Source organism: Elephantulus edwardii, unplaced genomic scaffold (assembly GCF_000299155.1).
Source record: "Elephantulus edwardii isolate Elephantulus edwardi_28Jun2011 unplaced genomic scaffold, EleEdw1.0 scaffold00075, whole genome shotgun sequence".
NCBI classification, from domain to species: Eukaryota; Metazoa; Chordata; class Mammalia; order Macroscelidea; family Macroscelididae; genus Elephantulus; species Elephantulus edwardii.
In genome coordinates, this window is record NW_006399825.1 from 801,854 (window position 1) to 815,016 (window position 13,163).

At 37.2% G+C, this 13,163-nt stretch overlaps 1 protein-coding gene across 2 annotated transcripts in view; it reads right to left on the reverse strand.

Annotated features, from left to right (window-relative positions):
- The window catches only part of SLCO1C1 (solute carrier organic anion transporter family, member 1C1), a 116,669-nt gene that overhangs the window by 95,699 nt on the left and 7,807 nt on the right, over positions 1-13,163 (reverse strand). The window contains exons 2-3 of one of the 2 annotated variants that reach the window (XM_006889063.1): positions 10,918-11,071; positions 7,488-7,629 (exon numbers count right to left, since the gene is read on the reverse strand). In XM_006889063.1, the coding sequence (XP_006889125.1) occupies positions 7,488-7,629; positions 10,918-11,046 (271 nt within the window). In that variant the 5' untranslated portion in view covers positions 11,047-11,071. Of the gene's footprint in view, positions 1-7,487; positions 7,630-10,917; positions 11,072-13,163 lie in introns of those variants that run through there. The other variant, XM_006889064.1, reaches the window with a different exon arrangement.

The window sequence follows — 13,163 nt, forward strand, 5'->3', positions numbered from 1 at the left end:
ACAAAATTTTAAATATGTGGAATAAGTAACAAAATTGCAAATATATGGTATTAAAGACAGGGGGCCTGTAAAATAAGTACAGACATTTCCAATTCAGTAAATAATTTCTCTCCTCAGATTGGTCTCAATGATTTTGTATGTATTTTGATGGAGGGTTATTTTTATTACCCAAGAGAAATCAAGTCCTTTTATCAAATGTAGCTTCCCACTCTGTCTCTTTTTCTGGATGTGCATCATTTTACTTGTATCAGCTATCTATTTTCTGTGCATTTACTCTATTCTATGGATACTAACTTCCCGTTTGTGTTTGTTTCTGTTTGTGATAAAATGTGTCACCCTTCCCTTGAATCTCCATAGCCTTTCAGTTATTCTGGGCTTTGGGTATGGAAGGCATAATGGAATAAACAAACTAACTGTGGTGTCAAAGGTTTATTGTTCAAAAATGTCTTTTCTAGCCATTAACTATTTTGTGCTGAAATTTATTAAGGAGATAGGATGAGGGAGAGATACAACCTACTAGAGAGTTACTTATATCAATAAGTTTGTGAGAGTTCAATGCTAGCTCTCTTTTTTAGACTGCTGCTATCCTGGGACACTAGGATATAGCATGTGGCTGCACTACTCACCAATCTCTACAACACTGGCCTGCATCACTTACAGTTGCATGAGTCGTTCCCTGGTGAGTCTCAGTCTCTGGGAGATTTTCCAGCTAACCACTGGATTCAAGGGACTTAGAGGAGTTGGAGAACAGAACTGAAGCAAGGAGGAACTGTTGATGTTGGAAATCATGGCATTATACAGCAGATCAAACATTTGGGACACTGTTGACTCCTCATTTCTTCTAACTGGCATGCTACTTATTTTAGCAGAAAGAAATATTAATACAATTAGTGTCAGAAGAGTTGGGTTTGATACAAAGGTCCAGATTCTCAGTAACACTTGGCTTTGCTGAAATAGGGATAAACAAGAGAAACCTTTGGTGTCTGGAGGGGATAAGGAACATGCATGGATTAATGCCGCTATTATGTTGCAGTTGGTTACCCAAAGTTAGAATTACGAATGGGGTGTGAAATTAGTGGATCTAACTCATGAGAAGCTGGCTAAGTTGATGCATACAGATAGATATACAGAGTGATAAGGGAAGAGTGAAACTTAAAATTGTTTTGTTCCTGCTGTCAGTAGTGTCAATAAATGAAAGGGAAAAGAAAATAGGAACCAGGATGGCTGATATCAGAGAGGAACAAAGTCCTACCATGACAGGTACACCCCTTGATTTCAGAGGTGTATCATGGAAAGAGAGAAAAAAAACAACAACAAACCAACAACATGCAGAGGCAACCAAGAAATACCCATCCAACTTGGGGTTACCAAAGTAGTAGTCCAGGAGGCAGAAGGACAGAGTCAAGAATTTATCGTAACCAGGGAATATATTATAAAGGAAATACATGAATTAATAGAGCTCTATAAGCAGCTTCCTAAAGAAACTTTTACTAAAATAGATTGTAAGGTAATGAATTTAGAGGGAGCACCCGTGGTTCTGAGTGCGCTAGAATGGAAGAGCATGTTTGGGTTAACACAATACTCACAACTAACTATACAGCAGACATGAATAATATTGCAAGAGACACAACAAAATGGCCCAGAGAAAATAATGAGCTTGATAGACTAGATAAAATATAAGATTAGTTTTCTTTATCAAAGGGAAATTACCCCTTATCCCCTCTAAGTAATAAACGGAATATTAAATATGCATATTGGTATGGTTCCAAGGCCCTGTGCCCTTTACAGAGGCCATGACAGAAATAATGATGCGGGAGCTCTTAAAACACGGCATGCAACAATTGAAAAAACTCTATCAGCTCTATTAAAATTACTTCCCCTAATGGATAATAGGGATACAAGGAATATTAGGATGATTTGTAGGCAAATGGGAAGAGACCATCGTGAAAAGATTTATTCTAGTACAGTCGGTATTTTTAGATAATTACTTAGGAATGGGATAAATATAGCAGACATTGATGGAATTGAGACAAAAGTTCCAAGGTAACACTACAGGAGATGGGTGGTACGCAGTTCCCACAATATCAAGAAGGCCTAAACAAGTTCACTCTATTCATGCCAATCTTGAGGTAATTAATGACAGGGGACCCCACTTGTATTCATTTGAATCAGAAGCTCAGCTAGTTGATCAAGATATATTGTTGTTGTTGTTGTTGTTGTTGTTATGTGTCATCAAGCTGCCTGTGACTCATAGTGACTCCATCTACAACAGCCCTAAACTCTGTTCTATCCTGTGCCAATTTCATTTTCTCTGAATTAATCCATCTCATCAAGGGTCTTCTCTTGTGCTGTTCCTCCAACCTCCCCGTCAATACATCCTCTCCAAGGACTGGTCCCTCCTTGCAACATGCCCAAAGTATGCCAGACAAAGCTTCAGAATCCTTGCCTCCATAGAGCAGTCTGGTTTCACCCTCTCTAGCATGAACCTGTTTGTTCTCCTAGAAGTTCATGGTACATTCAATACTCTTCTACAGCACCACAGCTCAAAAGCATCAATTCTCCTATTATCTCTAGTCATTGTCCAGTTTCCCGATTGTATAGCAAATAATTGCAAAGACCATGGCCTGGGTCAGGCACACTTTAGTCTCCAGACTCACATTATTGTTCTTCAGTACTTTGGAGAAGTTTCTGACAGTAGATTTTCCCAATGCAACTTGTCTTTTAATTTCCTGGCTACTGGTAACAAAGAGTGTTGATTGCAGAGCCAAGCAAAATAAAGATGTTAACAATCTAAATCTCTTCACCATTTATCATGGTAAAGATAGGTAGATGAAAAAGCCAGGTTATTATTGTCCAGATCCCAGCAGGGTACCTGAGGCCATATATGCATGTGTGGGTAAATTGGCCTAGGGAAGAAACCTTCTTGGAGTTTCTGGACACAGGAGCCCAAAGTACTGTAATCCCCAAGCTTATTGATAAAATAAAGGAAGGTATCTAAAATTGTATTAGGATGACATGGGAATGATGCAATTAATGGGACTAACATGAAAGACAGGATGATTTCTATGAATTGGAAAATATATAAACAGATGTTGTATGAAACAGTTGTATCTCCTTTATCTGAATGTATTATTAATTGGGGAACATTAAGGATGTTACACACTTGAAGGATGTGTAAGTCTGCCCTGAGGCCAGTGTTGATTAGACATACTAAATGAGAACCACTAGAATTGCCTGCATCCACTTAAGTTGTTAATTTGAAGCAATATAAAATACCTGGTGGACAAAAAGAATTAACTGCCTTGATTAAAAATATGCTAAAGCCTGGAGTGGTGGGGCTTAGAAATTCTCTATAAAGAGTACTGCATGGCCTGTAAAATAAGGCAGATGGCTTGTGAAGGTTAACTGCAGGCTATCAAGGCTGAAATAAATGAATGCCATTTGTGGCTTCTGTAGTCCTCAATATAGTTATCAATAGTGCAGAAAATATCGCTGTCAAAAGGAGAGTAGGACTCAGTGAGAGCATTTGCAAATGCTTTTTTCTCCATTCCAGTCTCAGACAAGAGCCAACCACAGTTTGCTTTCATATGGAAAAGATCTCAGTTTACATTAATAGTCTTACCAGAGGGTTATTTGAATTTGTCAGCATACTGACTTAGGCTAGTTAGAAGAGTCTTGGACATTTTCCAGATGTCCAGTGCAATTACATATTACATTGATGATAACCTGTTAATATCAAACACTAAAGAACAGGCTAAGAATGACTTGAAAATAGTGATTGGTTGACAAATCCAGCAAAAATCCAGGACTGTTCAAACCGTAAAATACTTGAGAATAACTTGGGTAGGAGTCTCCCTTCCCTTCAATTCTGATGCCTTTTTGTTGAGTCCAGATTCTCAGATAATTTGCTCAGCATACAAATTGAATAGATATGGAGAGACAATACAATCCTGACACATACCCTTTTTATTTTAAACCATACATTGTTACCTTGCTGTGTTCACACAACAGTCTCCTGATTGAAGAATCAATTTCACGTGAGCTCAACTAAGTGCTCTGGGATTCCCAATCTTCGCGATGTTATGTTGACTATATTTCCACATAGTCAAATGATTCTGCATAGTCAATAAAGCACAATTAGACAGTCTTCTGATATTTTTTTTTTTCAGCCAGGATTCATCTGACATCAGCAATAATATCCCTGGTGCCATGGCCTCTTCTAAATCCTGCTTGAATTTCTGGTAATTCCATATCTATGTACTTTTCTAGCTGTTTTGGAATGATCTTCAGCAGTATTTTGCTTGCATGTGATATGAATAATATTGTTCGAGAGTTTCAGCATTCAATCGGATCATCTTTCTTGGAAAGGGAACAAATACGGATCTCTTCCAATCCATTGGCCACATTGCTATCTTCCAAATTTCCTGGCATTAGACCAACTCTAGAAAAGGCTTATATAATAAGCTCATGGGAGCTCATTGCTAGCTTTATTTTTGGGATGCCCACTATCCCGAAAGACAGGGATGTAGCATCTGGTTGCACTGCTCATCAGTTTCTGCAACACTGGCATGCATCACCTAATGTCACGTGACTCACTCCTCAGATGTGTCTGTGAGATCTGTGAGACCTTCCTTAGAACTACTGAACCTGAGTGATAGATGAATGGGATAACTGAAGGAAGGAATTTTGATATCAGAAATCATGGAATTATCCAGCAGATCAAACATTTGGGATACTGTTAATTCTATACTTGTAATTGGTCTGCTACTAATGTTGTTGTTGTTAGGTGCCGTCGACTCAGTGACCGACCCAATGAACAAAGTTCCGAACCCTATTCTACCCTGTTCCATCCTCACAAATCTTGAAACACAAGACCCCATTGCAGCAGTCACTGCGCCAGTCCACCTAGTTAAGGGCCCTCCTCTCCTTCGCTGACCCTCCACCCTTTGCAACCTCATATCCTTCTCCAAAAAATAGCCCCTCCTAGGAACATGTCCAAAGTATGTGTGGCAAAGTTTCGTCATTATTGTCTCCAAAGAGCATTCCGGGTGCACCCTCTCTAAGACATATCTGTACTAATGTTAGCAGAACGAATTATGAATACACTAGCTAAAACACTGAGTAATTGATATCTCAGGATATGGTTTCAGAATTGTCGTTTACTAATGAACAGAATTAGAATCAGCTGAAATTTGTTAGACATGTAGGATTTTATCTCCTTCCCTATATAATCAGCATCTTTATGTTAACAAAGTTGACCATTTTTGTATGTATATTAAAGTTTAATTATTATTTGATTTAGAAATCTTCTAGTGGGATGATGGAAGACAGAGTTGGGGGAGGAGATTGTTATTCTTTTAAGTCTTTCGATTCTTAATTTGGCACTCTGATTATAAACTGAAACATATAGTCTAAACTGAGAATGTAAATTGTTGAACAGTTGAAAGGAATCTCTTCCATTTTAAGAAAATTAATTAGATAAAAGTGAAACAGGAATAGCTAGATTTTTAGTATATCATATCTCTAAACTGCTACAGGTAGTAATGACAAAAGAAATTACTATTTTATTTATTTCAAGAGGAATAAAAAAATGAAATCCCCTCAAAGTTAGCAATTAATGAAGTAGATGACCTAATACTATACATTTAAAGTTCCACTTCTCCAACAATGACAAAAATAGCTTCATATTTTCAAGTCTATTGCTAGTTAAAGATACCTGTTAATTGCTTACTTTTATTGCTTACTCTGATTTATTGTCTTTGTTTATGAAATCCCTTTTCTCTTTTTTCTAGCCATTAGGCAGAAAACAACTATGATTTTATTTTTTAAAGCATCAAATGAGCCTTTTTAGTGCCTATTTAGACACTTTCCAATTTTTAAAATTGAATCATAGGGATACTAGGATATACAACTGTTCCATAAAGAGCCTTTCCCCAGATTTTAAATTAAAATATTAGCATCTCATCATCTTTCTTCCTGAGAAACCCATTCAGACTGGGATCTAAATTGTGTGACTCACTCAACAATGGACACGAAGTCCTGGGGCCAGGGGCTTATTATCCATTCATTGCCTGAGAGGGCAATCTGATTCTACAGACATATAAAGATCCACAAAACTTACTGCTGTCAACTCTATTCCAAGTCATAGCAGTCCTGCAGGACAGAGCAGAACTTTACCACAAGGTTTCCAAATCCTTATGAAAACAGTCTGCCACATCGTTCTCCTTTGGAGCAACTATTGGATTAGAATTGCTGACAAAGCAAGTACTTAATCACTGCAGCTAAATTGATGCTGACTCACAACAGTTCTCCATCAGGTTTGTCAGGGCTATAGGTCATCATTGTTGTTAAGTACCACTTAGACTCATAGTGAATCTATGAACAACAGATTGAAACCCTATCGGGTTCCCTCCTCACAATTCCCACTATGTTCAAGCCCATTGTTGCAGTCACTGTGCCAACCCATCTAATTGAAGGTTTCTTCTTATGGGCTGGCCCTCTACATTTCCAATCATGTCTTTTTTCCAAAGACTGGTTCCTCCTGATAATATGTCCAGATTATATTAGATACGGTTTCCCCATCCTTGCCTCTAAGGGGCACCCTGCCTTCCTAGATAGGTATGTTTATTCTTTTGGCTGCCTGTAAATGTTCAATACTCATTTCCAACATCACAAATCAAAGACATCCATTCTTCAGCCCTCCTTATTCATTGTCCAACTTTCACATGTATGCAAAGTAATTAAAAATACCCTAGCTTGGGTCAGATGTAATTTAGTCTTGACACTAACATCCTTGTTCTTTAGTAGTTTTAAAAAACTACAAATAATTGTCAATATAACTTGAATGTGCAATATATGAAATATAAATCTAAGATACTGGGAATTTCTAAAATAAAATTAAATGTATTAAGATTGACACCTTTGGCATTAGAGATGAAATGGACTGTGGTCCTGGCCACTTTGAATCTGATATTTATATATTATACCATGCTGGGAATGACAAAGAGGAATGTGTTGGAGTCCATCTCAGAAACAACATTTCAAGACCTGCCCTGAAGTGCAATGTTATCAGCGTTATATTAACAGATCTTTCTTGTATGCATATGGATAGAATTATACATGTACACCTACAAGGAAGAACAGTTAATACAACTACTATTCAAATATATGCCCTGGCTACTCTTGACAAAGATGAAGATATTGAGAATTTCTACAAACATCTACAATCAGAAATTGATTTAACTGCGAGTCATTAAGGGAAGAGATTGCCAATCTTTCTCCCTCAGAGAGCTGGTTGGATTCATACTATCAACCAGTCACAGCCCTAGTGACTAGTGCTCTTTACAATAACAGATCACAGAAAATTCTATGCAAACAAGATTTTCTAAATAGAATTCTCAGGAACAGATACAATCCAATAATGTTTGTTTAGTCATTCCTAGAATATGTTGAGCTTAAAAATACTGTTAAGCATCTGCAATACCTACCAATTTCAAAACTCCCATCAATAACACCCACCAGTGAAGAAGGGATATCAAACCTTCTCTCTATCTGAGTGATGGTGCTCTTCAGATAGCCTTCTGTCAGTGCTTTGGCAAAGTAAACAAAAGATAATGCACCAAGGAACATCTGGAAAAAACGATTAGCCACACTTACTCTGAACCCGATTTGATAGATAATTGAAGGTTTACAAAACAAAAATGCAAACAACAATACTGTGGCAATGAAAACAAAAACAAAGATGAAGTTATTTATGCCTAGCCTGGAAAGCATGGCTGCTACCTTGTTTCATAAGGCAAAAGTTTAAGATAATAAGTAATCATATTCTGAGAAATAGTAATTATGCTGTTCTATAGATTTGCATATTATCATCAGTTCCTGCTTTCTAACTCTACATTCCAGACAAGAAGACTCCTGATTGTCTGAGTGTCACTGAACAGAGATGACTCCCTCAGACGTGACATTTGTCTTCTTAAGTAAACTAACATTTCAGAGAGGAAAGGATTTCAAAGGATATTTTAATAAACCTCTGGGAAGAAAAAAAACCCCAAAACGAACAGCTAAAATTTCCCAGATTTCTCAGACTCCATCATTCCCCTATGACTACATAAACTGAAAAGATTCCATGTTTCTTTGAAGCTCAGAGTTCAGGCTTAGTGCTTAACATTGTGTCAATCACAGATCAGTAAGACATCACTGTGGCTCAGTGATTTAAGCACTTGATTGCTAAGAAAGATTGGTAGATTGAATCCCCTAGCTGTTCCACAGGAGAAAGATCTGACGACCGACTTCTCCATAGATTTGGGAACCCTGTGGGGTTCTACTCTGTACAGTAAATGTTTAATACATATCAGTTATGTATATCTCTTTCCTTTATGTTTAAAATGTTGTTGTGAGGTGTCACTGAGTCAGGAAAAACTCATATTGACCTTAAGAAGAACAGTTCTGAACCCTGTCCCATCCTGTGTCATCCTCATAATCTCTGGCACCTACAAGCCCATTGCTGCAGACACTTTATCAATCCACCTTCTCTTCCTCTTCTTTGCTATCCCTCCACCTTCCCATGCATGATATATTGCTCCAATGAATTCCTCTCCTAGAAACATGCCCAAAGTGTGAGGGATGAAGCTTCATCATCTTTGCCTCCAAAGAGCACTCTGGCTGCACATTCTCCAAGACATAGCTGTTTGTTCTTTTGGCAATTCATGGAATATTCAGCACTCTTCTCTAACATCACAATTCAAAGGTATCAATTCTTCTTTTGTCATCCTTAATCATTGTTAAGCTCTCACATACATAGCAAGTAACTGAAAAGACCATGGCTTGAATCAGATGCACCTTAGTCTTCAAACTGACATCATTGCTCTTCAATAATTTGGAGAGGACTCTGACTACACACTGTACCAATGTAAAACTGTTAAAACTATTCTGTTTAAGAGTAACATTTAAATGAGCCTGTTGTTAGACAATTTTTAGTTGAATACTATATAATTAGAACCAACTAAAAACTGATCCTCCAAGTGAGCTCTGGTGGCCTAGTGGCAAGAAGCTGCACTGCAATCCCTGAGATGCATGGTTCAAACCCATCAGATGCTCTGCTGGAAAAGGAGGAACAATCTCCTCCTGTACCAGTCAGATCTGATTTGATGGCACACAAACACAACTAATAATAAAAAAAAAATTTAAAAAAGCAAAAAAAAAACCCTGATCCTCCAGTGGATTTTTTAGAACCTGAAAATCATATGAGAGGAAACTTTATTCCACAGAACAGCTGTTGATTCAAAACATCTACTGCTGAGTCAGCAACACAACTTCTTAGCCATTCGGCTGCCAGAGCTCTCTCATATAGGAAAATATATTTAATATTTTCATCTGAAAGGTTCTATAGAGATTTTTTTCACTGAATAACATTGCGTGGTTTTAACACATTATAACTAATTTCCACTGCCCTCGAGGTGATTCTTAATCATGGTGACCTTTTATCAGATTTCAGAAGCTTTACGTCTTTCTCCTGTCAAGTGGATTTGAACTGTAGTCTTTTCATTAGCAACCCACTTTGCAATACACTACACTACTTGGATCACCTATTGAAGCAGTTGTCAAGAAATCAAAACTGCAAATATTTTTTCATAGTCCTGTAGAGCAAGGATGCCACTTTGAAAATGATAATGGTGGATCTAAACCATAGTCTTTTTAATTCCCTCCTATGTAAGTGAAAAATGAACTATGACTAAAGAAGACTGGAGGATTGATGCATTTGAATTATTAATTTACCTAGTTGAGTGTACGAGAGATTTGATGGCCTAGTCTGTAGGGAGTCACACTCCCCACTCAAGGCCCATGTCTCTCTGACAATTCAATTCCACTAGGGGCTCCTTGGGGAAAAAAGATTGGATGTCTTCTCCTATAGAATTTGTTGCTGTGTGTGTCGTCCAGTCACAAACAACTCATACCTGATGCACCAGCAAGTTTTCACAGGCAGTAAATCACATGGGAGGAGATTTGAACCATGTGCTTTTAAGATTGCAATGTAGTTTCTTGTTAGTTGCCATGGAGCTGAGTACAACTCATAGCGACCCTATGAGCAAAAGATTGAACCCTGTCCTGTCCTGTACTATCCTCACAATCTCTGACATACTCAAGCCAATTGCTGCAGATGCTGTGTCACTGCATCTGGTTGCAGATCTTCCTTGTTGTTATTGTTCTGTATCTTCTAGTCAGAAACAACCCATAGCTGACCTACCAGCAGGTTTTCAGAAGCATTATAAACATATGGGAGGAAATTGCCCATCTTTCTTCCATGAAGAAGCTGGTGGATTCAAACCATATGCCTTCTGTTAGACAGCACAGTTCTTTAGCACTAGGCCACCAGAGTTTCCTGGGTCTTCCTAGGTCCATGGAATTTACAGTCTTGGGAATCCAAAGAAGTATCAGCTAATAATAGATTCTGACTTAATGGCAATAATCTTAAGGGTTTTATATACAGTAGTTTTGGGTTTTTTTTAAATTTATAAAATTATTGTTATCGTGGACTGTCAAAAGAATAAATTTGTCTGAAAATTGCAGTCAGAATACTCCTTAGAAGTAAAGATAGTGAGACTTCATCTCAGATACTCTTATGGGGTCTCCTTCCTGAAGAAAGAAATACATCACAGTAAAATAGTGAAAAAGGAGAAAGATTCTTAGAGTTGAATTTGGATTTGCACAGTGGGTACAACAATGGACTTAACACAGAAGACACTGTGAAGATGGGCAGTATTTTGTCCCGTAGACCAACTAGATGACACTTAACAACATCTATGATCACTTTTTTTAAAGGGGGTGGCAACTCTCACTTCTAGCTTTTTTAAATGAAGACAACAGGATAGAGAGCCAAGATCTTTGAATAGAAAGAAACTCATCTTTTTGTTACTTTACCTTAAGCTCACCACAGCATGGTTGTTTTTCTTCTGGGCAAGAATATTCTGTTTTTAAGGAAGGACTTCCAACAGGCTGCACAGAATTTTTGCAGCATAACTGAATATTTTCTTTGGATGAAGTGTCCATTATGAAAATGTTCCTTGATTCTAATCTGTCAAAATTGATTTTGAAAGTTAAAGGAAAAAAATATGTATTTAATTCAGGCCTATAGCATCCAGTAAATATTTTTTATTTCACAATAGACCATAAATCTAGATAGAATTTTAAAGTGAATCTACCTTTTGTTACCTCAGCAAATTAGCAAAATTTTTTAAAATTAAAATCTATTAGGATATTCAATTAATTAATCTTGCTATTGAGACTCTAGCCAGCATTCTTTCCCAACCCCTTTAGTTAAAGCCTTATTACAGCAAAGAATAAATTTAAAAGTTCCCTTTGAAATAAATAACGAGGTAGAATTACACTAGCTTTGTGGCCTTGCCAGCTTAAACTAGAAGCAAGCAGGAAAGGAAGAAGAGGAATTCATTCATTTGCATATTAATTTATTAGAATTAGGCCTTCAGATCTATCTTCTCAGAAGAGATGATAGAATTGACGCCATCATAGATCACTCTGTAGAAATATTGTAATTCTCACAGGTCGGCAATACCAAAAATAAGTCTTAAAATAAGGGGAGAGGAATGAACTAACTTGTATATCATTTTAGTTTAACAAAGAAAGAAGGAGCATGGTTTGTGAAAATGGTTTAGATGCAATTCAGTGAGAAAATACTGTCTTCGGCCTGCTTTAGGGTAAGATAGCTTTCCTTCCTATGTTTAATTTCCATTTCCCACATTCTCTTCATTTTCTGTCTCTCCCAAATCTTAGATACCATTACATATCCTACTCAATTTTCTCCTTGATTTCATTAATATTTATATATCCCATATCCCAAAATAGGGAGCTTTGGTTTCTTAGTGCTAAGGAGCTGCACTGTCAACTCAAAGGTACGCAGTTTGAATCCACCAGCTGCTCTGAAGAAGAAAGATGGACAGTCTCCTCTAATGCAATTAGCTGACTTTGAAAATGTGCTGGAGAGTCAGCTATGAGTTGGTTCTGACTCAATGGTACATATAATAACAACACTAATAACATTGTTGTTGCTGTTGATTGCCTTTGAGTTGAGCATGACTCATAATGAACCTATGAACAAAAGGCCTGAAGCCCTTCTACAACTATCGACATTTGTCAAAGTTCATAGAGTTTCTGAAGGCATGGTATTTAGGAAGTGGAAGCCACATAGCTCTAATCAATTTATTGCCTCTGTAAATCAGCTGGAGAGACAGCTAGAGTTCCATTCCAATTCAGTGGCACACAACAACAGTAACATGAAACTCTGGTGGTGGGTTGTTACCCAAAAGGTCAATAGTTCAAATCCACCAACTATCCGTCAAAAAAAGATGATCAATCTCCTTCCATAAATATAATATAGCTTTGTAAACTCAGTAGAGAATCACTATTAGTTAGTTAACAAAGAGATATTACATTATAAGATATACATTATTACATATATACATCATGCATTGAGCACATTCTAGAGAATCACTATTAGTTAGTTAACAAAGAGATATTACATTATAAGATATACATTATTACATATATACATCATGCATTGAGCACATTCTAGAGAATCACTATTAGTTAAAATTGACTCCAGGAAAGTGCATTATGCTTCCACGTTCATCATGATAAATAGAGAAAAGATAGAAGTAGTCAATGATTTATTTTTACCATGAATGTACAACCAACATCTATGGAAGCAGAAGTCAAGAAGTCAAATAACATATTGTATTGGTCAAATCTGTTGCCAAGATTGTCATTAAAATATTGAAGAGCATCAATGTCACTTTAAAGACTAAGGTATATCTGACCCAAACAATTGCCTCCATGCATTAACTGGACAATGAATAAGAAAGGCTGAAAAATTGCTTGCTTGAATTCTGCTATTGGCAAAGAATCTTGAATATAACATGAACAGTCAAAAGAACAAACAAATTTGTCTTGGAAGAAGTGAATGCTCCTTAGGAGCCAGGATGTTGTTGTTGTTGTTATATGCCGTCGAGTCACCCACGACTCATAGCAACCCTATGTACAACAACCCTAAACTCCCTCTGTCCTGTGCCAATCGCACTGTCTCTGATACTCCCATCCCAATTATCCCAGTCACTGAATCAATCCACCTCATAGAGGGCCTTCCTCTCCTG